We start from the raw sequence: 26,145 nt of genomic DNA on the forward strand, positions 1-26,145 counted from the left end.
AATATGTGAAAGCAGTCTGCCTAAAAAGTCCCCTCCCGGGAGGGGAGGGGGATAGTAAAGGATAGGAAAGGCAGCAGAATACAACAGACACTAGTATGGCAATATATAATCAATGTAAGTGTAACTGATGTAATTCTGCAATTTGTATATGGGGTAAAAATGGGAGTTCATAACCCACTTGAATCAAAGTGTGAAATATGATATATCAAGAACTATGTAATGTTTTGAACAACCAACAATAAAAAAAAAAAGATGCAAGGGTTCATCTTGAACAATGTGAATACAGTTAACACTACTGAATATCATGCTTATGATGGTTTGGGGTGATAAATTTTGTTATGTTATGTTTTTAACATGATTTTAAATAAACAGATAAATAAATGTGAAAAAAAAGTCCCCTCCCACACCAAGTGATTGATAAGTGGCTGTTCAAATGGAGCATTGTGGGGCATTTGTTTCTTATGCAAATATGAAAACCTCACAATCAGTATCTTGAATGTCTATGATAATGGCAGAAAAAAGACATTATCCATGTGACCTGGCTTTTATAAAGCATCAGAAAACATAATCCAGCTTTCATTTTGTAGCCTGCAAGTTGTGTAGGGAAATAATCTCACCTCAGAGCTCCCTGATCAATCTCATACATTTTGAACAGCCCTGCTACACTGCTACATATCCAGATTTTCAGAGAAACTTTGAAACTTGATTCTGGTGCAGCATTGTTTGTTTAAAATGCAGCTGATCAAAGATAGTATTTTGACTTCCTTTCCAAATCTGCCTCTAACATGAGATTAGCATCAGTTCACAGAAACAGGAACTCTCTGGGCTCTTTAATTCCTAACTAGTGCTGGTGCAGGTATCTGTGTACTTCAAAGGAGAATGAATGGCTTTTTCAAATTGTTTTCATTTCGATCACCTCCAACTTTTTCCCTCTTGCATCTCTTTCTCTCTGGGTGAAAAGCAACAGTGGTAAACAAACCGCTCAGTAGCTAAAACCACCTTATCTGAAAGATGCAGTCCTGCACCGCTCCTCTGCACTCAGTCAGCTGCTTTCCACACCCTGCAACCCCATATGCATTGCCCCTCCCTCCCTCCCTCCCTTCCCCCCTCCCTCTCCCTCCCTCCCTCTCTTTCTCTCTCTCTCTCTCTCTCTCTCTCTCTCTCTCTCTCTCTCTCTCTCTCGTCTAAGAGGCAGTGAGCAGTAAAGGAAGAAACACCAGTCATTAGAGAAAGTAGTTTGAAAGAATCTAGTTGAGGCATTACCTTGTTGAAAACTGGCGCTGGTGCAGTAGGCTTCGATCACCTTGAGAATCTGAGCATCTTCTTCCAGAGCAGCTGTACCTGTCAAATTGAATTAAAAAGGACTTCATAGATCAGTGCCTCTGAACCCTCAAAATGATGCAGCACACTTCACCACCAAGGACCAACCTCTCTGATGAGTAATGTTTCTAAAAGGCAGTAGGAACAACTATTAGATCCTCATGCTAAAGAAGAGTGATAGCAACCCCACAGAGCTCTGCACTGAGAGAGGCCTGCTCCTGCAGCCCAGAACTCTAAATTGGACAGTCCTGTTTGCCATCTCTTGGAGGACAAAATCACAGTGTGGACTTGATACTGGCTTCAGCTCTCATCCAATATACCACAGCCTTCCTCTCCTTCAAATTTCAAGGCTCGACTTCTCTAGAAAACTTTCCACATTAACCCCCATCCATCTTTCCAACCAGCTGGCATATTCATTGTCTCTCCCTCTTCTCACCCATCTCCCCAACTCATTCTTGAAATGACTGGAAGGCACCCTGTTAATAAGTTGATGAAAATACTCAAGGTGTGTGTGGGGGATGAGGCATGCAGAAGTTAGAATCCAGCAAGAATTCATCCAAACTATAATTTTTACTAATGCACATAGTACTACCACCTGTTTGAGACTTGCTTTTTTTACATGAGTCTCAAAGTACCTTGTCCACAGTATTATAGCCAAATAGGTATGTATGATTGGCTAACTGGCTTTGCAGCTTGCCTCTAAATAAAGCCCTGTTTCTAGATGTCAGCAGGCCAATTCCTTGACAGAAAACATCACTGAGCTTTAGACTTCCTGAAAGGCTTCAGTATTCAGATCTATTTAGTCTACACTGTACAGGAAAACATTTCAGCCATCAGAAACTAAGAGGAAGAAATATTGTATCCTTAGGAAATGGGTCCCGTTAGCAGTTCTAAACCAGGTGGGGTAAAATGTTCGGTGTCATAAAAATAGATGATGTCTGCCTAAGATGACAAGAAATACTTATTTAAAAGTCTTAGAGATGACCAAACCTATCCATGCATTTATGTAACTGATGATGCCAAGAACAAATTGCTCTGATCAAGTGCTTTGAAAAAATTCTCATGTTAGTTCATCCATAAATAACTTTCAGAAAATACAAAACACATACTTTTTCTAATTACATATTCCTCCTCTGATGGTTTTCTCTCAGTCTTTCTTTTATGAAGAAACTTCTTCATTGTTTTGGGGCTTTTACTGGACTCCTGTAAGGATAAAGTTCTCTTAATGAATTAAAATTCTCTCCCAAATTCAATTTAAAATAGAGCAAATTAAACACAATAGAATACCTTTCTCTTATTTGGATAGTTAGGAGTGCATCAAAATTTAATACCTTACATAATAAAAATGACTCAAATAAACTCTACAAGGTTAGATAAAATACAGGCGATGATATTATCCTCTCAAGTGCCATAACAATGAGAATAAGAATGGAGACAGTCTACTAAAGATGAGACCAAATGCCTTTAGGGTACCATCTGCAGAGAAAGTAATGGGTACCAACCCTATAAAAAAATAATAATATTTTTAAATTGGTTTATGTTCCCCAGTGATACCATTTGAAGGGAATTAAATAATAACTGTGGCTAATAATATAGCATTTATCACTTTTCAAAGAGCTTCAAAACTACTTTTAAGAGTATTTTTAGCAACAGCAGCACAAAAAGTATAATGTTCATTTGTCAAATGGGAAAGATTAAGACAGACAGATTAAGTAATTTTTCCAAACTCAGAGAGAAGAGCCAAGTGAAGGATTTTCCAATAAATGATTGGGTTAGGAGTAATATACCAACAGACAAGCTGACATATATATGCATAAAGCATACTTTAAATTAGTAGACAGTGGAGAAGAGAATGACTAAATTTGCTTTTGCTTTAAGAATGATGAGAAAATTGAAAAAGAGTGCTCATTGTCAATATCCAAGCAAATGGATTAAATCTTACATTAGGGAAAAACTGTCATGATTACCTTATCCCAATCTTCCATGCAATGTATATATGTGATGCATAAATGATCATTAGTATTTTAAAATATATTAAACAATGCCAAATGTTTTCTCTGATATGAGGATGATCCATAAAGGGGATGGGGGGTGGAGCATGGGAGGAATGGAGGAACTCTAGATAGGGCAGAGGGAAGAGAGGAGAAGGGAGCGGGTATAGGGATAGGAAAGATGGTGGAATGAGATGGACATCATTACCCTAAGTACATGTATGAAGACCTGAATTAAGTACATGTATGAAGACCTGAATGGTGTGACTCTACTTTGTATACAACTAGAAACATGAAAAATTATGCTCTATATGTGTACTATGAATTGAAATGTATTATGTTGTCATATATAACAAATTAGAAAAAAGAAAGAAAATATATTAAACAAAGAATTTCATTCCTTTTGCTTAGCCACAGTGATCCACTTGGGCTTAAAAACAGACAGACATGAAAAACTCACATGTGACAAAAATAAGAGGAAAAAACAGTATTTAAAAAAACAGGAAATGGACCTTTTTAAAGCATTACATAGAAGATGACACTTTTTTATGTATCTCTCACAAGCCTGCTTTTTGAAGAAAGTACTTACATGTCAGAATCGCATCTTCATATTTGAGCCACCAATTATAACAAGGGACAAAACAAGCATAAAGCAAAGCTTCATTTATCAAAGGTTACAGCACAACATATGTCACTGTAAGCCAAAGATATTGTTCTACCCTTACCTTTAAGATATAAGACATCCTCTAAAATGAATATGTAAAGAAAGAGAAGATGAGCGTGAGAGGTCGATGGTTATAATGACCAAATCCATTTATCAATAATTCTAAAACAACATTTGAAATGTTAGTGTTATCATAAATTACACAGAAAGAATATCATCACATTTCCCACATTAGTTTCAGGTGCAATTTATCATGCAGAAGTCCAAAGAATACAGTACTGTGAAGAATAACGAAAACTGAAAATAACTGAAATACACACTGCATAGTAAGAATATATTAATAAATCTCTTTCTCCAGCAGAAACAAAGTGATCATGCCTTAGTTTTAATAGATTAGTTATGTGAAGGATTAAGTCAACTGTACACTTCAAAGCTCACCCCTGCACTGAATTTAATAACTGACAACTATAAATTATCCAGCATTGAAAAGGGGACCTACATAACTAGGAAGTGGCACTCCTGCTTTAGGTAATTAAAGAAGAAAAGTAGATGATTGCAGGAATTTCAGGTTAATTTCCAAAGCAAATCTATGGGACAGTTTTCTGGTCAAATTCTGAATAGAGGTGAACAATTCAGATTCAACTCAAGCATTTTCTCTCCTATTGTGTTGGGTCAAAAGTGTCCAAAAAAATCTCCTCCAATGTTCATACATTGTTCTATTTTTACTGCACTAAGAGTTGGAGGCAACAATTAATCAAAGCAGAAGCATGGTGGTTAAAATCAAAACATACTCAAAATTGAGCTAAGTCTGCATCATCCACTGAAACACACATTTGATATGCTGCCTTTGCAGTATAATTCTAAAGCTTATATCATAACTGTCACAAACTTATTCTTCCCTCAGTGAGACCTATTTAAAAACAGATATTAATAAACAAGCACTTATTCTGAAATCTAAAACTATAAGAAATTGGTTAGAGGGAGAAAAAAATCCCACTATATGGAAAAACTAACACTCCACACAGTTATAGAAGCTAGTGACTGACCTAACTGCAACTATGAGAGAAAAAAACCACCACCACCTTGAAATCCCACCTACTCAGATATCCAATGACCCTTAAGGTTGTTGACAAGAAACCTCTCTTTAAAAAGACATTTCTTCCATTGAATTCTTTTCCCATTCCCACTGCAGTAAATATTATTTTCATAATTTGAACTCATGGCCTGCTCTTATAACACTTTCCTGATTTGGTTTAATAAGTCAAAATGCTCCAAAATACAGAATTGGGTCTGTTTTGTTGAAAATTCAACTCCAAATAAAGTGGCTCTCATTCAAGATGTGTGTGCATGATTAACTAACTTAAAGAATTCTCACAATCACATAAGGTAAACCAGAGGCACTTCAGGAGGAGGTTGGAAAAATTCAGGCAGTGCACATTAACCATGTAGGTATCTGATAAACTTTTGTAGATGGACAAAAGGGAAATAGAAAATTAAGAAACAAAAAAAATCACCGAGCCTGGTAATTCAAGATTAACTGACATATATCACCTATCGTACATTCTAGCACATTCTCACAGAACTGTTTGGAATAAGCTACAAGATTAGCTTGTCAGAAGCATTTTATACCATATGTAGCAAAATTACCTCTTTATAACCTAGGGCTGCTGATGGTCTAAGTGGAGGTGCAGGTCGTAGACAACTTAAACTCCACGGTTTTATAATTTGAGGAGGCTCCAAGGGTCCTCGGGGCTGTCCAGTAGAGCTAAAAGACTGGGAAAACGTCTTATGAGATGTTGGCAAACTGCCATCTGAACCCGACCTTGGGTCACACAGTAAGACAACCACAATCACTTCATTGGGTCAGCAAAGCCAGCCAGAGAAAGGAAATGATGGGGAAACAAAAGTCTCCAGTTTGAGAACTGGCACTTTCCACTCAAGATTATGGGGTCTCTAAAGAATAGCACAAATTGACTCAACATCCCATGATCCTGTCCTTTCTCTCTCTCTTCTGCAATTTCGTTGAAGTCAGAAGGTTCTCCCCTCTAGAAGAGAGGAAAGTTGTGTACCAGGCAACATTTGAGTTCAGTGATGTGTTTAGAACTCAAACAGGTGTTTAAATAGGTTATTTTATCAGAACAACATACAGCACAGACTCAGCAACTGAAATCTAGCTAGTAGTTGGCAAAGTTAAGATTTGAACACAGATCTGAGGCCAAAGCCCATGTTCTACCACCACAATGCACAGTGCTCAAAATAGGAATTTTGGCATCACGGGTTTGAGTGTTAACAGACAACACAGAATATCTTCCATTTCACTCAACAAGTACAGTAAAATCTCATCAATTCAATTTTCATGAATTCTAAATGCAGGAACTCAGAGGAAGACAACACTGAAAGTTTATCTTTGAAGAAGGTTATTGAGCAAATGTGATAGCATGAGTGAGGTTACATGGAAATGTTTAAGTACTTAGGGAAATAAGCTATTTGTTTGACTCAGCATATTATTAATATGAAAATAACAGTTGCTAAACAAAGTAAGTTTTGTTGATCATGAAAACATCTTAGCAGGACTTTCGGTTGAAAACACTTGGCCAGTAGTTATTTGGAGAATCTGAATACTATCAAACAAAACTGCACACCTCTAAATGAAACTTTTTATTAATTTGGATGAGCCTCACAATGAGAAATCAGAATTAGTGAGGTTTAACTGTACTTCGAAATCTATGAATGAAAGACTAACCAAAGACGAAGGTTGTGCTCACTGCTTCGTATTAAGTGTTCAGCAGGCAAGATCTGAAGTAAGCATTCCTGGGCAGAAAAAATGGACTACTTACGGAATGAGCACTACATGACGATGATGATGTTTTGGATAATGAACCACCAGAGGCAGGTCCTTTAGTCAGTCTGGACAGCTGCTCCAGCCATTCCTGGAAGTCCTGGCTATTGTTGCAATGGACCACAACTCTCTCTACTATGTTACCTGCATCATCCGATTGTGAACATTTGAAAAGAAAAGGCAAGAAAAACCTTGAGTTTGTCTCATTCATAAATATACCTCATGCAACTAAGACTTGGGTGTCTATTTTCTGGGGTCTTCATATTCATGGATAACCCTTTCAAACTTCTATATTAGGAATAGATAAGCTATGATAAGAAAGTAAATAAATATTCATGTCTGCATTATAAAACTGTACTTGATTTCTTCCACTTACAGAATCTTAGAAGTAGTGTAAAACCTCACTGTGAACAAAATAGCAATCCAAAAATTTAAGAATCTAGCTCATAAGTCTGAAGTGAGGCTCTTGTACTGGATCCCCCAATATTAAAGTCAGAATAAGATTTGGGCAAATACCAAATTATATGCTTTCTATTGGGAAAGAAGAGTACTGGTAAGGCCAGGGGTCATTATCCCAGTCTTAGCTGCTGAACCACATCAGTGCAAAAAGTGCAGTCATTACATGTAAATCACACAGGCCTGGCAAAAGAAATAACAGCCCAAAATGTCAGAGAGCATTATCAAGACCTGGCATTTTGCTCAAATTGTGAAGAAAGTTTCATGGCTTTTTAGCACTTTTTTGAAACACAACCAAATCTTGCTAATTCATAGGGGGATATTAAGATTGCTGGTAAAAGTCTACATCTTTGGATCCTCTGCCACTAGGGAATAGATGACAGAGAGAGAGAGAAAATTACATTTACATCAGTCCATTTTGTTATTCTTTAGCTCTCACCAGTAGCTCTTACGCAAGGGAAGATTGAAACTAATGGCAAAGCCAAGGCTTTTAAATGACCAGGTGACTTGTCTGTTCTATCACTGTACCCTAGTTATTCCAAGAAATGGAATATACTGTGCCATGTCCACATAAAACTTTCTCATGGACTGTATAACAGAAAATAATTGCATTTATTTATTTAAACTCCACTTCATCCCCAAAAAGATTTGAAGTAGCTACATGAAAAAGTGAAAATTACCTACCTGTGATTTCAAATGTGCAGTCATTCCCTTCAATTTCATCTAATCTAGTCACCACCATTCCTGGTATTGGTATTTTTCCCTACCAGAAAAAAAAAGTAGATTCCCATTAATTCTATGATTTTATATATCTCTCTTAGATTTTTTGATCCTCTCTGAAATCACTGCTGAATTACAGGTAGATATATTTCTCTAGCCTGTTAATAGATAATGTTTCCTTGTTTAAAATTTTAATCAGACAAGAAAGCAAAGGGGAAACAAGGGTTGTGTTTGCCTAACACACCCTAAACAATAAGATCAGGATTTACAAAACAATTTGCTTTTTGAACACGTTTTCACATGAAGTAGTAAACAAAGAAAAGGTTCAATTTTATGAAAATTTGCCATGGTCAGGCCAGGATATAACAGGCATTAATAACTTATAACATTCTGTATCTTGGGAGCACACTGAGGGAAGTTTAATTTCCTAAGGAGTTTAATGACTTGCATCTTAGATACCCAAATTGTGTGATGTGACTGTAATAAGACAATCACAGGAGCAGGTGCCAGCTTTGTATTTTCTCACCAACAATGATATGGACCTATAAAATATTGCTGCTAATTTATCCAACTGTAGACTTAGATTTCTATTTATACATTCAAAACCCAGTTCAGAAGCAGACCAACAGATATTCAGGACAAACTCATTACTAACACAAAGGTCTTTGATCTAATGAACATCTGTTCTGATAAGCTGTTTAATTATAATGAAGGATCAGAACATTCTGCCTGCCTTTGCTGGCTTGAGCTTTTAATGCCATAGTGGAGACATTATGACTGAATGGAAGCCTATTTCATGTGGGTCCTGCCATTTGTTTTATATGAAATCTACTAACCTGATAGATAAAGCCACTCATCCGAGGACTTGCAGATAACATTAGCAAGACATTTGAAAATAACATAAGGTATCGCTCCTCTTTTTCCTGTGGTGGAATGAAAATATTAAATGGAGAATAGAAATTGGTCATTTTTATTAAGAATTTTAGGTTTAAAAAAAACCATACTCAGCCTCAAAGCACAAAACTAGTTTAATTATACTTTCACATGGACATAAACACACAATTTCTCTCTCCTTCTTAAACATAAAGTTAAATACAAATAACCGTGCTTGTTTCCCAAATACATAAGCCTGAGAGGTCAACAGTTTATGTAGCCAGTGCAATGAGCTAGGCCTGGGAACAAATAAGTCTCTAAGTTCACAAAACAAAAATACAATTTTACTTTGAAAAAGTGGCAAAAGAATTGGTTTCTTACTTTTTTTCCCTTTCTTTCTTTTTTTTCTTTCTTTTTTTTTTTGTGATACTAGGGATTGAACCCAAGGATTTACACATACTAGCAGAGGCCCTACCACTGAGTTACACCCCCAGCCCATGAAGTGGCTTTTGAGTTATGCTCTAATGCATGTGAATTTTTATTCACAAAATTATTTTTAATCATCAAAAATAGGATAATTAATTATATCCATATAAAACACAGAAGTAAACACACTTTTAAAAATTGTGGTTTTTGTATATGAATAGTGCTGGGGGTCAAACCCAGGGCCTCATGCATACTAAACACACACTCTAGCACTGAGCTGCACTCCTCAGCCCAGTTTTGTGGGTTTTTTTATTTACACATAATAATTGTACATATTTATATGGTACAATGTTATATTTCATGTATACATTGTGTAATGATTAAATCAGTATAATTAGTATATCCACCATCTTAAACTTTTCTCATTTCTTTACAGTGAGCACATTCAAAATCCTCACTCCCAGCTCTTTTGAGATACATATAATGCATTAATGTTAACTATATTTTTATAGCATTAGAAGAATCTTCATATATGAGGGTTCTTGGAATCCCTTAAAGAGACATGCAATTGGTAAATGCAAAATTTCCATTTGGCTTTCATGCCCAGCCATCTTAGCCACAATTGTCTGCATGCCTGTCTGTATTCACCTCCTCCTATTTGAGAAGAGTTAACACTCAGAGGCTAACTATTCTAACAAGTGCTCTACATTCTCACCAACCTTTCTCTCATCTAGTTTTCTTCTGCATATATCTCCTCTCCTCCTTCCTCCTTCAGCCTCCCATGCTTTACTAAGCTTTTCCCCTTTTGCCTTTAACATATGTGGATCTGCTGTCCTAAAAGGCTTTGCTCTTCCCATGTGACTCCTTATACATAATATCTCATTTCTTGACATTTTATTGCCAAATTACTTGCTGCCTTCATTTTCTTCCCATTGATCCCTCCCTAACTGCACCCCTACTGCTTTCTCAAAGCCATCAATAACTGCCTTCTAGCAAAATCCAATGGCTTCTTCTTGGTTCTCACATTCCTTGACCTTTGAACCTTCTGGAGCACTCAGCTTGCTGACAACTTTCAAGTGCTCCTCCAGGAATTTCCATGATACCACAAACCCCCAATTCTTTTCTACCCTCCTATTTGTCTTTCTTTTTTCTGGCATTTGTTCCTCCTCCTTTCACCCAGGGGATTTATCCCAAAGATGTGAAATGACTAATAGTTAGACTCACTGCATTAACCTTCCCCAGGGTATCTGCATTTTCAATGAGATTGCTTATTAACCCAAAGTAATGAATCTCTGCCAGAGGCACATCTGGGAATATAGGAAGATGTTTTGGGAGAGCGAAGACAATTCTAACACCCGATAAATCATAGCAGGTGACATAATCAACCTTTCTCCTTTACCCTACCCCCTTCTTAAAAGAAATAATCTATCTTCAGCCCCTGTGCTTCTCTTTGAATATTTACCTCCTAGGAAGGCACATCTGTCAGGGACATCTAAATCTCTGCCTGTAACTCTGACCTATCACCCACATTTCCATACTATTTCAACAGCTGCCTACAAGATATCTTCACATGGATAGCTATAGTCTCTTGAAAGTTAACAGGTCTAAAATTACATTCATCATCTCCTCTAGCCCATGGGTCACCCATTCCCATTGACTTTCCCATTTAAGCATGTTTCAGAGTTGCCTCTTATGCTCTATTACCTCTACCACCACCTTGGCTAGGGGTACTTCTCACTTCCCATTCAGGTTACCCTTTCTGTTTCTAGTCCCATCCTCATCTGATATATGTGTTCACCAGATTAAGTGTCAAACAGCCCTTTCATTATGTTTTTCTGCTACTCAGTACTCTTTCATTACTTCCTATTGCCTGCTGCATCAATCTAAACTGCTCTAGCCCAATTTCCAATGTTCTTCAAAACCTGATTCAATTAACCTTTTCTTTCATTCACTATGTTTAAAATGCTTCCTCTGATGCCCGAAGTCTAGTTTGCTTACTGCCCTACAGAAAAAAGTCACATTCCTGTTCTTGCTTGAAATAAAAATGACCTCTACTTTATCCTCCCTTTTTCTTTTTAGCATCTTCCTCCTTGAGTCCTGTCTCTATAAGGTCTTTTTGGTTGCTCCCTTCTCTGAATTTCTATGGACTCTACTGCTGGTTATTTGGTTTGTTTTCTAGTTGCAATTTGCATTTGAATCTATTTTAGTGTGTTATTTGAAAGCAAAGCTTGTTCATTCTCTCTATTTCCCATAGCACCTAGCAGACTGTCGGGCAAAGAAGGGGTGTTCAGTTTCTGATTTGAATGTTCAAGCATTTGTCCTTGATAGAAGGACAAATAAAGGAAGAAAAATATGAAACATAGAAGAAAAATGTTAATATTTAAAGCACTTTACCTCACATGTTCCATACTGCACCATTACTTGTGACATAAAAATCACATTTCCCAAGGTTTTAATATCTTCCCCTTCCCATGCCTGAATAGGTTCCGAAAGTATCTGTAACTCCAGCTGTTTTCTCTTTCTCAGATCTTGGCACTGTCCCTACAGAACCAAAACAGAGCACATTTTTGCAAAACAGGAATTCTTATGAAACAGATCAGTGAAAGTTATCAGACCTAACAGAAGATCAACGTAAGATGTGACATTTGCCTCTCACATTCACTGAATCCCACTATTCTTCACCTTGAATTCCATGAACAGACCCATTCCTGACAGACAGAAGATCTACTATCTTCAGTCTCAAGCTTTGAGCTCCTATAAAAGTTATATGAGGATGAACTACTTTTCATTTCACCAAAGCATCAAAATAGAAGGGTAGAGGGCTGGGGATACAGCTCAGTTGGTAGAGTCCTTGCCTTGCATACAAAAGGCCCTGGGTTCAATCCAGCTCCACACACACACCAAAAAAAAAAAAAAGATCAAAGGGTAGAAAGAGTTTGTTTGTCCCTCCTTGTAAGAGTCTAGAAGGACAAGTAGTGGAGTCAGATAAAGCAGAGGCAGGAAAACAGCTGACAGATTTAGATCTGTAGATTGGTACCCTGCTCTAGATCCTTGCCATCTTGTCTATCTTGGTATAAATAGGGCTTTAGTTATTACAAAGTAATTTTATTTTTCTAGCATATCTTCACTTTCCATCAAGGTAACATCCTCATAATAACAAAAACAAACAAACAAACAAAAGCTACAAGACTTATAGAAAAGAGACTGGCAAGAAAAATGTAAATTCATTTTTATGGCACAGGGAACCAAACTGAGCTTATAATGAAACATATGCACCACTCTGCTCTGTGCAGAGGGAGCAATACTAGATTGCTATAAAAAAATACTACATTAATTTTCTTTTCGAAAAGGATTAGGAAAAGGAGGACAATGGAATTTCATGATGACAAATTGAAAATTCAAACCAAGAAACAATTTACTGTTTATGTTCACACTGGCAAACAGTAAATTTTGGAGTGTGAACATTATATATATATATATATATCCCTGCTTTAGAAAGTGTGAGGCTATCTTAGAGTAATTTAACAGCACTCATTCCAAATTGAATACAAAAATAAGCATATGGTTAGTTATATTACTGTTTCCAAATGACTGTAATGTAATAGCTTTTTGGAAGTAATTTTTCCATAAAATCTCTGTTGCCTCATTTAGCTAAATGGAGACTTGAAGAAATAAATTTATTATAAAGATACTTTCCTGCATCTATACCAAAAATAAACAGACTACAACCACCAAAGCAGATTTTACATGATCAAAAATAAAAGCAGCTTTTTTTTCAAAGAGGCATTTTATATTCCATTTACACAGGAAAAATAAGAAACAAATTACAACAAATGCCATGGGTTTCAGTGGGCTGTTCAATTAGGTGGAGCCATGTGAAACTGCCAGGATTTGATTGTTTTTAAGGCACAACAGCAGCGTTGTTAACTTAATACCTTACTCTGGTCTTCAACTTGCTGTTTAACCATGGATATGCCAGTTACTGATCTTTTAACAGCAATATAAATGAGGTGATGGTAAACATTGCATCACAAACTTACAGCAAGGAAAATAACTGAACATTGATCCAAATAACTTAGTATGCTACAGAAATGTCAAAAATGTAGCTAAACTTAATCCATCACCAAAAATAAAATTTTCTTTGCTTTTAAAATGGCACCAAGTTGTTTTACTTCAGTGGGTTCAAGAACACACATTAATCATGATGGTCAAGATATAAGATTTCAGTACCTTTGGTAGCAATCTATATAAAGCAATTGTATTTAGTAGATGATAGGGTTTTTTTTTTCCTTTTATAAAGGATTTCTTTTTCATATGCAAAGAACAAACTCAAGGCCTTTGACATAGTTGATTCCAGTACTGATGCCAATCAGTGAATGACGAGTTATACAGACACAGGGTGAGGAAAGGGGGTAAAGACAAAGACAAAAGGAAACCCCCCACCTACACACCAATGCTTAATGTGGCCAAGACTTCAAATGTGATTGCTTTATATCTTTAGCCTGGCAACCTTTCATAGATAAGCATGATTTTTGGAGGACAAAATGACATGAAACAATCACTGCAATACTGTCATGAAAGGTCTGAAGACCTTTGCATAATAAAGAAAATATTACACACAAATCATTCTTTCAGGAACAAAATACAGAAAACGAAGAGTGACCATTCTTCACTTAAAACATGACCTACCATGAGCGTTTTGAATGCTACGATTGCTTTCAGAATATCCTGATGATCTGGATGAGTATCCTATCAAAGTAAATATTGAAAACAATATTAGCAGAGAACGGGTCATCAGTAGCCAGGGGTTCCAGGTGGGAGGAAAGTGTGGCCCCAAATGATAGTAAGCAAGAATTTTGGAGGGTGACAGAATCATCCCAACTGTAGTGATGATAACACAAGTCTATACCTGTGTTAAAGTCAAAGAACAGTGAACCAAAAGAAAATTTAATTATCTAATAATTGAGATTCCAAATGTCAGTCTGTGTTTTAATCCTTAAACTAGCATAAAGTATAACGGACTTTTAAAACAGCAGGTATTACAGCATATATTTAGTAACAGCACAGTAGATATAATTATTGAAGCAAGAGTTCCCATTTCTCTTTTTTGCTGTTGTGCTTTAGATAATAAATATTTAGCAATGAATATGGTAATTAAATAATTACCTGAGGGACCATGTTAAGTCATAGCATATACCTAACATTGAGGGGTTATATGGGGTTATACCTCACCTGAAGGGTGTATGTTAAATGTATGTAAACCTAACCCCTGGAACTCAGCTGGCACAGTAGGAAGATGCAATCTGCTCACCGGTTTTGGGTGAGAAAATACAGAGCTGAACTTGAACATTATCAGAGTCTGACTCAAGCCAAGAATAATATTGCTCATGGAAAGCAGGTTTGTATTCCTTTATAACAAAATTTGTAGTCACCCAAACCAGTTGACAACTGAGAATTTCAGGTTCCATTCTACTGCTAGCCAGCGATCATGCCCAGCAATCAGAAATATGGATAGTGTCTCAGCACTGGTGAACTAGCAGGAAGGAGGTGTCTTATAGAATGGTGGGCAATGGGAAGCAAGCCAAAGACAATGTGAACAATTGAAGGCAGGGGTAGAAACAGGCTCCACTACAAGGAAAGCCAAAATAGAGAATCTGAGCTGTGGGAGCATCTTCTTACCGCTTGAGGTTTTATTTTCTCCCCAAATTAAATGTGTATTTGTACTTCAGTACTAAGAAGTAACAGAAACTTAGGCCATTGGTTTCTGGATTTTTGTGATAAGCAAGGAGGGGCAAACCTCAAACGGTTCAGCCAACCAGTTTGATTATGGAAAGACCCCCCAGAGGCCAACACCTTTCCAAGCCCTAACTGAAATTTCATTCCGGCAGGCTTTATTCACCTGCTCCCCACTGCCTCCAGCTTTCAGGCAGGTCAAACACCCTGAGAATGCGGTTTCCCTCAGAGTACATGATTTCAATCCTGACAAATGCTGACAAACCTGACAGCATGCAACCTTTTGCTTTAAAGATAATCAGCCCTTTTAAAACCTCAAAACCTTCCCCCAGACACAGGAAGAGCAACTAGGGTAAATGCAGCCTCTCCCACCCACACCTCCACACCCCATGCATAATCACCAAAGAACAGCTTAAAGAGCTATCCCTGTTGACTGGTTTTTAATCACAACAGGATTTGGGCTCTTGATGAAAAATGATTCAATGATCAGTCTTCATCACAAATCTTAATATTTACAAAAGATTATACGCTGTGTCACGTAAACTGTAAGTTTATGAGCCAAAATGTGATGGGACTTTGATGTAGATGTACTGGTGTACAGAGAAATGCATTAATATTGGATGCATTGATTAATCTTGAAGGAATACCAGAATCTTCCACTGTAATCCAGAGTCAGAAAGCTGAATGATTGCAGTGTTCTGGAGATTAAATATTCCTGTCTACAATGAATGTGTTATTTGTATTTTCTGATGTTGGTTTGCTTTATCTCCCACAATACGTTTGGTTAATAGATCAGAACAGAGATTTCTAGGTCTGATTTTGACTGCACCACCATCTACAGATGAGAAGGCAAAAGAAAACCTAAGTAAATATAGATTTGAAGCAAGAAACAGGACCAAGACTTGGGAAGAAGGGAGGGGGATAATTATCATGAACATTTAGTACAAAAGAAAATAGATCTTACTTGGTTGCATAAATAAGTAAAGTAGAAGCCTTGGAAGAAGGAAGATGGGAGTGAGTAAATTTTGAAATAGACATTTTCTGGATCCTCATCAGGGCTAGTTTGGAGGCAAACTGACTGCTTCCCAGAGCAGAGGGTCATACAGGTACAGAAGCTTAGAAAAGCTTGCCTTGCCTTACCTCCATATGTCGTTCCAGCTCTTGTAAAAGAGTAACATACTTTTCCAGTCGCATAAATGGCTTGCTGAGGCTTGTGGTTAAAATGAGGATACCTGGGCTGGATGCACCTTGATTTTCCATAAATTGTTCCAGATCATCACTAGCAAAAAATGAATATAGCTTTGTTACTGATGACTATCCCAAGTAAACAGTTGTCAATCAAACATTATTTTACTGTATTTCCCACAATATAAAACCAAATAAAAATTTATTTAACTGGTCCAAAATGCTGTTCAATTTATTTCAACTCAATTCAACCAACATTTATTCAGTTCTTCCTTTGCCATTGGCCCTGTGCCCAGCAAGGGGACTCCAGTGGTGACCAAACAGTCATGATCTCTGATGTCCTTGACTCAGTCAGCACTTACTGACTAAGCATCTACTAAGTGGTATGCTCTGTTCTCTGATGGGGATATAGCAATGAATGAAGTAAAAATCCGCACCCTTCAGGAGCTTCCACCCAGGGGGATGGGGCATGCAGACCATCAGATGACCTCAACTTAAGTTTAAAAAAATAATATATTTTCTTAGTCACTTCAAATATTCTAGGTATTTGCTGGTCAAATACTAAGATTAGCAACTCACTAAGTACTCCTGTCACCCATTTGCAATGTTCTAGAATAAAGCCCTACATTCAGGTAACAATATGTTGTAAGACTCACCAAAAAGTTACTTAGCCTAGGATCTGAATCCAGTATTGCAGAATACCTGAACACTTCCATAAGGCAGCAATATGGTGAAAAGAGTAATAATAGCTTGTGAACTATGTCCTGTAAATGTTTAACTCTCAGCTCTTTAGCATGCTTCCAAATCATCTCCTTTCCACTCATAGGGGTGTGTTGAGTCCTGGGACCACTTGGCCATTTTAATAATCTTCTGCCTGACAACATATTTTGAAATTTTTTGTTTTCTCCCTTGACTCCTTGACTTTCTTGGTTGCCCATTCATATCCAACGAGTCCCAGTTCTCCTTGGATCCATTCCCTCTGCTACAGCCTAAATCCAAGCTCTCATTGCATCCAAATCTGGCTTGCTTCAATAGGCCAACTGATCTCCTAGCTTCCAGACTCTTTCACCTGCAAATCATCCTGCAGACCACGACTTAAGTCCCACAACTTTCCTACTCCAAAACCTCTGAGTTGGGTGTGGTGGTGCATGCCTGTAATCCCAGCAGCTCTGAAGCCTTGAGGCGGGAGGATCATGAGTTCAAAGCCAGCCTCAGTAACTTACCAAGGCCCTAAGCAACTCAGTGAGTTGAGTACCTACAAGGTCAAGTATTAACTTTTTAGACTCTTACTGATTGCAACAACCTTTCTCACCACTCCCTAACAGGAACCCCCCTACTGAGAAGTGACCTACTTATTCTTCCTAGAGCACATCTTGTGCTGTGGTTCCAACTGTAGTATGTTGCCACAGGTTGCAAAATGGGTTTAAAGAGACTTGTTATTGGTATTCAAGTATGGGGGATTGGGAATAGAGTGGATCACAGTTGATCTCTACTAATAATAAACACTCTTCCTCCTTGGGCATCTGTAAGCAACTAACACATCAGTAGCTTGGAGTCATGGATTAGCACACATATGTCAGGGAGAAGAAAGAGGGGTTGGGGTTGTAGCTCAATGGCAGAGCACTTGCTTAGCATGTGTGAGGCACTGGGTTTGATCTTCAGCACCACATTAAAAATAATAAATAAAATAAAGGTATAAAAATGTTTTTAAAGAAAAAAATGATGTAGTTTGATCCCCAACACCATAAAAATCAATTTAAAAAGAAGAGAGAAGAAAGGCAGGAATGGGCGTCTTACTGAACACTAGATCATATTTGGGTGGTCCCATCAAACCATGGCTACTAAGTATTTTATTTCACAGTTTTGTCCCAGAAGCAGCTGAGAAGTAGGAAATGGCCTGGGCTTAGAATCAGAAAACAGATTTGGTGACCCTGGGTGAGTTGCCTGAGCCTCAAATGACTCATTCGTAAAACCTACTTCCTAATAAAATTGTGCTGATCAAATCGGTGGGGTTTGTTAAGGCTACAATTTGATGCTAGGATCATTACATGAATTCATTCTTGTTTAACATTCACAACAGTATTTCAACATAGGCATTATCTCCATTTTACAGATGAGAAACCTGAGAATCAGGAAGGGTGAGTAATAGCTATGATGGGGTCATAACCAGGTCTGAAGCTAAAGCTTCAGGTCATTCCATGTTACCGCCCTGCCTGACTGCAGAAAAGGATTGTTTAAACTTTAATCAATAGATGTATTATTATCTTTATTCCAAGACACCTTGCCAGAATCTGATCTTTAAAAATTACTAGTACCCATGATTCCCAAATTAAAATTCAATTGATATTTAATTTCCAACCAAGAGCATAAATCACATAGAGGTTTAAAAATTCATCACATGTAAAATATAATTAGGAAAATAACTCAGATTTGGAGAGTGCATTTGAGTAGAAATGTAATTTTGAGAAAATCACTATCCTAACTTCTTTTGAGTTATCAAGTCCTATGTTTTCTTTCCAACACTAAATGACTGCTATATCTTCAATAGTCTACTCTAATTGATGAAAGAGTTATAGCAATTAAAAGAAAATGATTATAGGTATTTTATTATTACTTTTCATTCAACATACTAATTTCTAGGCTTACTAAATATTATTAAACAACATATTTTTTTGGTACCAGGGATTGAACCCAGGGGCATTTTACTACTGAGCCACAACCCCAGCCCTTTTAATTTATTTATTTTTAAAAATAATTTTTTTACTTGTAGAAGAACACAATATCTTTATTTATTTTTTTAATGGGGTGCTGAGGATGGAATCCAGTGCCTCATACATGCGAGACAAGTGTTCTACCAGTGAGCTAGGGCCCAGCCCTTTTTATTTTTTGAGACACAGTCTTGCTAAGTTGCTTAGGGCTTTGCTAAATTGCTGAGGCTGGCCTTGAACTTGTGATCCTCTTGCCTCAGCATCTGGCACTGGGATTACGGGTACGTGCCACCAAACTAGCTTAACTAATTTTTAAAGTTTTCAGTATAATATGAGCTCAATATCTCAGATTAAAACAGAGGCTACTGGACAGACAAGAAAATGTTGCTACTGCAAAAAAGAACAAAGCTGTTTTATATGGCCACTGCCTATTATAAGCAGATCCTAAAAAGCACATTTTACTTAGCCAAATAAGCTTAGTAAACAAATTAATATCATTATATGCAAATATGTATCATTATACTAAGAACAATCTGTCTTTAAAATGCAGTTTATAATTTTAAATGATCTGTTTGAAACAACAGTGGGTTAAGACTTACTTTTCAAGCTTAACATGTTCTGTATATGTGCTGTGATAAAATGAAAGAAGTTCTCAATGTACAAATGATGTTTAAAACTCAACATGCATTTATCTAATAGAATACATAGCAGATGGGGCTCTTTTATGTTCCTGGTTGGATAGGAAGGCAGGAGAAAACTATTCTACCTCATAACACTACAGAGCTTAACCATCTCATACAACAGTGTTTCTGTGGAATCTTTGTGTAGATTTTCAATTTGAAAGGTCATGACTCTCCCTAAAAGAGGGTAAAAGATTCCTGTTTCTCATCGCATTCCTTTCCCACAAGCCTGTCATGGGAATTTCTGTGGCCTGACAGATTAGGTGAAGCAAGAGGAGTTGGAAGGTCCAACTTCTGCCAGTGGAAAATCCCAGGTTTGCTACTCACACTGGACTGGGTAGATCCCTATTTTCCCTTTTTCATTTATCCAGACCCAAGATTAAGCTGTCTGCTTCTTTCTTGCCCCTACCACATTTTGTTTGCAACCATTCTCTGTTTTCCTGGTTCCTCAAAGACAGTAGCAAAACAGAATTGAGGCTCAGAATTTTTCCTATGCTCCTTACCCCCAAAGCAAATACACAACTTTTTGGGGGGTTTTCTGAAAGTCGTCATTGCTGGCAACAATGGTAAACAGAAGGTGAATAAAACTAACAAGAGGAAAAGTACACAGGGTGTTTGTGGTAGTTGCTTGCTACAACACAGACGGAAGTGAGATCCACATCTGTCTTAATGCCAACTCTTGTCCTCTTCTGGCTCTCTTGGAACCTTCTCCCTCATGGAAAGAATGGATATTACACCACTACACTGAAGCACAGGAAAGAAGTGGGTATTTTTGTAAGGGAGAAGTTATTCCCAGGAAGGGACAGAAGCTACCTAAGCAAATCAGCAGGGGAGAGATAGGGGAAATCCCCAAAGGCCTCACCCAGGGGATAACAAAAAGCTGGGGCAACCATACGAATATATGTAAATATGGGAATACACCAGGTTGGGGTCAATTACATGTCCAAATTTGGGCAACATGTTACTGCATTTTTATCCCAGCATCTGCATGCAATCAAACAATTTTAGGGTTGGATGTCTTGTCATCGTTGACTGTTGTGAACATTTCTGGTTTGAGATTGCCACCTACAGACCAAAAGAAAGAAGTTACCTGAGCATCAAAGATTCAGCAGAAGGAGGAACTCAAATCCACGGATGTTCCTATCAGCCAAAATATTCATCAAAAATAAAATTTTAATCTGAATTTTCTGTGAATTTCATCCAACTATGTTTTGCCTCTAATATGTCTTCATATATTTACAAGAGACTCATCGAAAATACCAGCGATTACATTAGAAGCATATCTAAGGAAAATCCCAAGAATTTAAGTTCAAATTTCATCCCTTGTATGTAAATGAATCAGAATGTAGGCATTTAGCTCTATGAAGACTTCAGTGAGTCTTCCATCATTTTCAGGGTGTATAATAAAATTCTCAAAAAACAACACTAATTGGGGGCTGGGGTTGTGGCTCAGTGGTAAAGATATTGTGTCCACCTAAAACTAAAATAAATATATTTTTTAAAAATAACATTAATTAAAATCAAGCAAACAGTATTGTGATTCTCAAAATAATTGAGAAATCTTTAAATCCATTGGGTAACAAATTTTAAATCATTAAAGTTGAAGGCATCTTTAGTTAAAAAATTAAATTCTTAACATAGGTAAATGCAGAAAATATTATTTAGCACACAGGGCTACAACAGAAACTTCTCTGAAACACCACAGAGAGTCTAGTCTTTAAAGGAAACCATTTCTTTCTGGTATTTATCCAGAGCTGTTCTCATATCAAAAGAAAAAGAACATGCACTCATATAAATAACTAACATGCCAGGGATCTCATATTTTATTGGTTAAACAATTTTCTCTTACACAAACAGGATATTTATATCTTCAACAAAGGGAGAAATGCCTCTGAATGACTTTTTCCTTATTGTATACATGAAGTAAAGTATGAAAACATTCCTGGAAATGAAAAAACCAAGTTCAGACTATGGTTCCCTCTGGTGAGAGAGGAGGAGCAGAATATATTAGAGAGTAAATATAGGATTTGAATTGCATTTGTAATTTGTTTATAATGTCAAATGTGGGCATGTACATTATATTGTCTATTATTTGTGTCTTGAAATATTTCTTGAAAGCCACTGGTAGCAGCAGGTAGAAGATGAATAAAGTCATATGGTGTGTGGTATCAACTACCTCATACTGTGTACTACATACTTTGTATATATCACTTCATTTAATCCTCACATCAATCCTGCAAGGTTGATGTGAGGATTTATCCTCATTTTATAGATGAGGAAACCAAAATGTAGAAGTTAAGTGAAATGCCTTCAGTAGAACAACTTTTAAGTGGTTGAATTTTGAACATACAATTTTGAGACAATACAAAAGCAGTAAAACTTTTAGGCTAAGATCAGGTAGGGGCACATGAAGACTTAAAAGGAAATGGGGAAGAAATCCCTTTTAGGATGGTGGCATGAGCTGCTCATTAGACCCACTCTCCAGTGAAACTGGCATAAGTGGAAACAATAAAAAACAACCATTTAAATTGTCTAAAAATTATTCTAATGGCATATGACAGATGAAGAAACATTCATTTAAAAAATGTACTAAAACTCATGAACAACAGGAAAGTGTGGCATTTGAATCACAACCTGCTGTGTCCTTCTTCCCAACTCATCTTGACAGACGCTCCATTCCAGGCAAATGTGGCCAAGAAAACAAGCCCTGTCCTTCCTCAGTTCTCAATCAATAGGCGTATTTCACCAAGCGGGGCAGACCACCAGCACATCTCATCCACTATAACTTTGGGTAAAATAGACTAAATTTATGGAGAGTGTGGCTGAGAGGTAGGAAACTCCCTTCATCTAAGCTCCCACACATAGGGTTGAAACTGTACCCCAGAACTGGCAGGTTGAAAATAGTGGGGCCAAATCGCCCTCACCCCAGCTCACTTGAAGGAGGTTCCATGGCAGATGAGGAAAGCTGAGAACACCAAGAGACATCACCTGCCAAGTGTCCAGAGTAGTGACTCAGAGAAAAAGGTCATCTATAGGAACAGAGAGCTCTGAAGGTCTTCCCAAGGAATTGGTTTGATTTGGGAAAGGGTCTGAGGAGACTTAAGACTAAGGGCTCTTACAAAAACAATGGAGATTTTGGTAATAAGAAAATAAAAGGAATCTGGTGATTCCTTTAACTGAAGAGCAATAACCTGTACTCATAGGCCAGCTAGGTCACCAGAAAGAACTAGGGGAAAAAAAATAGGAATTGCTCAAAAGAAAAAAAAAACACTCCTCCTTGAATTTAATCAGATTAAATAGTGGGGCAATTTATGCCCCAGAGAATTGTCAAAAATATTAGAACCAATCAGTGGAGTTTAACAGTGGGTATGATACTAAATTGGTTTTAACAGAGACATTAGGGACAGAGGTGGTCAAAGAGAGTCCTTTTCATACTCCTGTCATTCCAAGAGACAGCATGCCTGTGCCCTCTGAGGAGTGACACCAGAGGCTGTACACTGTAGGGAAATGGACTTCACTAAAATAGTTCAGTCAAGTTACTAAACAAACAAACAAACAACAACAACCAAAGCCCCAAAGAAGGGGTAGTGGAATCAGGATCTAGAGCTGTAAAACCTAAAATTACCTAAAATGTTTATTTTTTCAACCCCAAAAATGTGGTATGCAAAAAAAAAAAAAACAGGAATGTGTGACCCATACACTGGGGGAAAAATAAGAGCAACTGAATATCAGATTTAACAATGATTTCAAGTAGTCATTATAAATATGTTCAAAGAACTAAAGAAAACCATGTTTAAAGATATATGAGGGCAATGTGTCATCAAATAAAGAATACAAGTAAGGACTGGGGATATAGCTCAGTTGGTACAGTGCTTGCCTCACATGCCCAAGGCCCTGGGTTCAATCCCCAGCACCACAAAAAAATAAATATAAGTAAAATTAAATTATGGAGGCCAAAAGGCAGTGGGCTGACATACTCAAAGTACTGAAAGAAACAAAACTGCCAACCAAGAATTCCGTATCCACTCAAACTATTTTTTAAAAATTGAAGGTGGAATGAAAGCATTCTCAGACAAACAAAAACTGAGTTAATCCTTTGCTAGAAAATGCACCTTATAAGAAATATTGAAAGAAATTCTTCAGACTAAAAACAAAAAAATCCAAATGTAAATTTAAATCCACATGTAAAACCAAAGTACCAGTAAATGGAATTATGCAATTATGAATGATAGTATAAATACATGCTTATTCACCTTCTCTTAACTGATATAAAAGCAATTGCACATAGCAAAATTATATTATACCTCTTCCATATCTGTTCTACAAGAAATGCTAAAGGAAGTTCTTGAAACTGAAACAGATGTTATTGAACAAAAAGAAAGAATGGGAAAACATAAAACTCATTAGTAAGAGTAACTATGTAGACAAATTCAGAATTCTCTAATATTGTTAACATGGTGCATAACCCATTCATATCTTTAGTATGAAGACCAAAAATCAAAACAAATAAAAATAATAATACATTGAGTATGTTAAGAGGGGGCTGGGGTTGTGGCTCAGTGGTAGAGCACTTGCCTCGCATTTGTGAGGTACTGGGTTCGATCCTCAGTACCACATAAAAAATAAATAAATAAAGATATAAAAAATATGTTAAGAGATAGGCAACACAGAAAGATGCAAAGTGAAACATCTAAAATTCAAAATGTAGGAAGGAATGGGATACAAGTGTAGAGTTTTAATAGTATATTTTTTCTGTTTCTTTTTTATTGGTGTTTCTGTTCTTATCTTTATGAGTTACTATCATTTTAAAGTATCTTGTTACCATCAAAAGATGTTTTTGTAACTTTTGTGGTAACCACAAAGCAAAAATCTAAAAGAGACAAACAAAAACAACAATCAAGGAATTGAATCACACCACTAGAGTAAATCACATAACCACAAAAAGTATAAGAAGAGAAAGTACAATAAAAGTAGAAAACAAGTTACAAAACCACTGTAGGAAGACCTTACCTGTCGAGAATCACCATAAATGTAAATAAATCAAATTCTCCAATTAAAAGACACAAAGAAACTGAATGGATTTTAAAAAATGAGAACCAATTCTATGTCACTTATGAGGAACTTACTTTATTGGTAAGGACACACAAACTCAAAATGAAGGTACGGAATAATGTATTCCATGCAAATGGAAGAAAGCAGAAGTAGCCATGCTTACGTCAGATAAAACAGATTTCAAATCAAAAGCAGTAAAGAGATAAGTAAAATAATTATATGTAATGATAAAGGGATAATTCATCAAGAAGAAATGATAATTCTAAATACTTATGACCCCAGTATCATAGCACTCAAATACATGAAGCAAATATTAATAGAACTAAAGGGACAGATCAAAAACAAAACAAAACAGAAACCAAGAGAGCCACATTTCAGCCTAGACCAAATGGACCTAGCATACATCTACAGAACATCACATCCAACAGCTGTAGAATACACCTTCTTATTAGCACATGGAACATTCTCCGGAATAGATATGATAGGACACAAAACAGTTCTCAACAAATTTGAAAGAACTGGAATCATACTGAATATGGAATAAAACTACAAATTAATAACAATAAAAATTTGGAAATTAAGCAACTTACTGGAACAACCAATGTATTGAGAAAAAATTTAAGAAGTAAATTAAAAAGTGTCTTGAAACAAATGAAAATGCTGACACAATATAACAAAACCTATTAGATACAGCAAAGGCAGTACTTAGAGGGAAGTTTTAGCAATCAATGCCTGTAACTAAAAAAAAAAAAAAACAGAATGATCTCAAACAACCTATCCCTGCATCTCAAAGAACAAACCAATAATAAGTCATGAGATTGACTTTTCAAAAAGCCTTCCATCCAAGAAAAGCCTAAGGACCAAATAATGGCACTTCTGAGTCCTACCAAACATTTATGGAAGAACAAATACCAATTCTTCTTAAATTATTCCAAAAAAATGAAGAGGAAGGAGTTCTTCAAAACCCATTTTACAAGACTGGCACTACCCTGATGCCAAAATTAGACAAGGATACAAGAAAAAAATAAAACTACAGAGAAGTATCCATCACGAACACAGAAGCAAAAATCCTCAGCAAAATACTGTCAAACCAAATCCAATAGCACATTAAAAGATTGTTCATCGTGATCAAGTTGGATTTGTCCCAGTAATACAAGGATGGTTCAACATATGCAAATTATAAGCACGATAAACCACATCAATACAATAAAGGACAAGACCCATATGATCATCTCACTAGATTCAGAACAATACACTTTCATGATAAAAAACATCGACAAATTAGTCATATAACATACATACATCAACAAAATAAAGACCTTATATAATAAGCTGACAGCTAACATTATGCTAGGTAGAGAAGAACTTAAAGCATTCAAGATCTGAAACAAAACAAGAATGCCTACTTATCAACATTATTTTCAACTTAGTACTGCAAGTCCTAGCCAGAGAGATCAGGCAAGAGATAGAAAGGGCATTCAAACGGGAAAAGAGAAAG

The 26,145-nt window shown here is 36.7% G+C and overlaps 1 protein-coding gene across 9 annotated transcripts in view; it reads right to left on the minus strand.

Moving 5' to 3' along the window:
* The window catches only part of Arhgef6 (Rac/Cdc42 guanine nucleotide exchange factor 6), a 109,480-nt gene that overhangs the window by 8,091 nt on the left and 75,244 nt on the right, over positions 1 to 26,145 (minus strand). For 6 of the 9 annotated variants that reach the window (XM_077107373.1, XM_077107370.1, XM_077107375.1 and 3 more), the window contains 10 exons: positions 16,163 to 16,301; positions 13,979 to 14,038; positions 11,684 to 11,830; positions 8,827 to 8,913; positions 7,955 to 8,033; positions 6,813 to 6,958; positions 5,623 to 5,748; positions 4,037 to 4,057; positions 2,430 to 2,523; positions 1,264 to 1,341 (listed from right to left, as the gene is read on the minus strand). In XM_077107373.1, the coding sequence (XP_076963488.1) occupies positions 1,264 to 1,341; positions 2,430 to 2,523; positions 4,037 to 4,057; positions 5,623 to 5,748; positions 6,813 to 6,958; positions 7,955 to 8,033; positions 8,827 to 8,913; positions 11,684 to 11,830; positions 13,979 to 14,038; positions 16,163 to 16,301 (977 nt within the window). The remainder of the gene's footprint in view (positions 1 to 1,263; positions 1,342 to 2,429; positions 2,524 to 4,036; positions 4,058 to 5,622; positions 5,749 to 6,812; positions 6,959 to 7,954; positions 8,034 to 8,826; positions 8,914 to 11,683; positions 11,831 to 13,978; positions 14,039 to 16,162; positions 16,302 to 26,145) is intronic. The other 3 variants (XM_077107372.1, XM_077107371.1, XM_077107374.1) reach the window with 3 other exon arrangements.

The sequence above is a fragment of the Callospermophilus lateralis genome, chromosome X (assembly GCF_048772815.1).
Source record: "Callospermophilus lateralis isolate mCalLat2 chromosome X, mCalLat2.hap1, whole genome shotgun sequence".
Lineage (NCBI taxonomy): Eukaryota > Metazoa > Chordata > Mammalia > Rodentia > Sciuridae > Callospermophilus > Callospermophilus lateralis.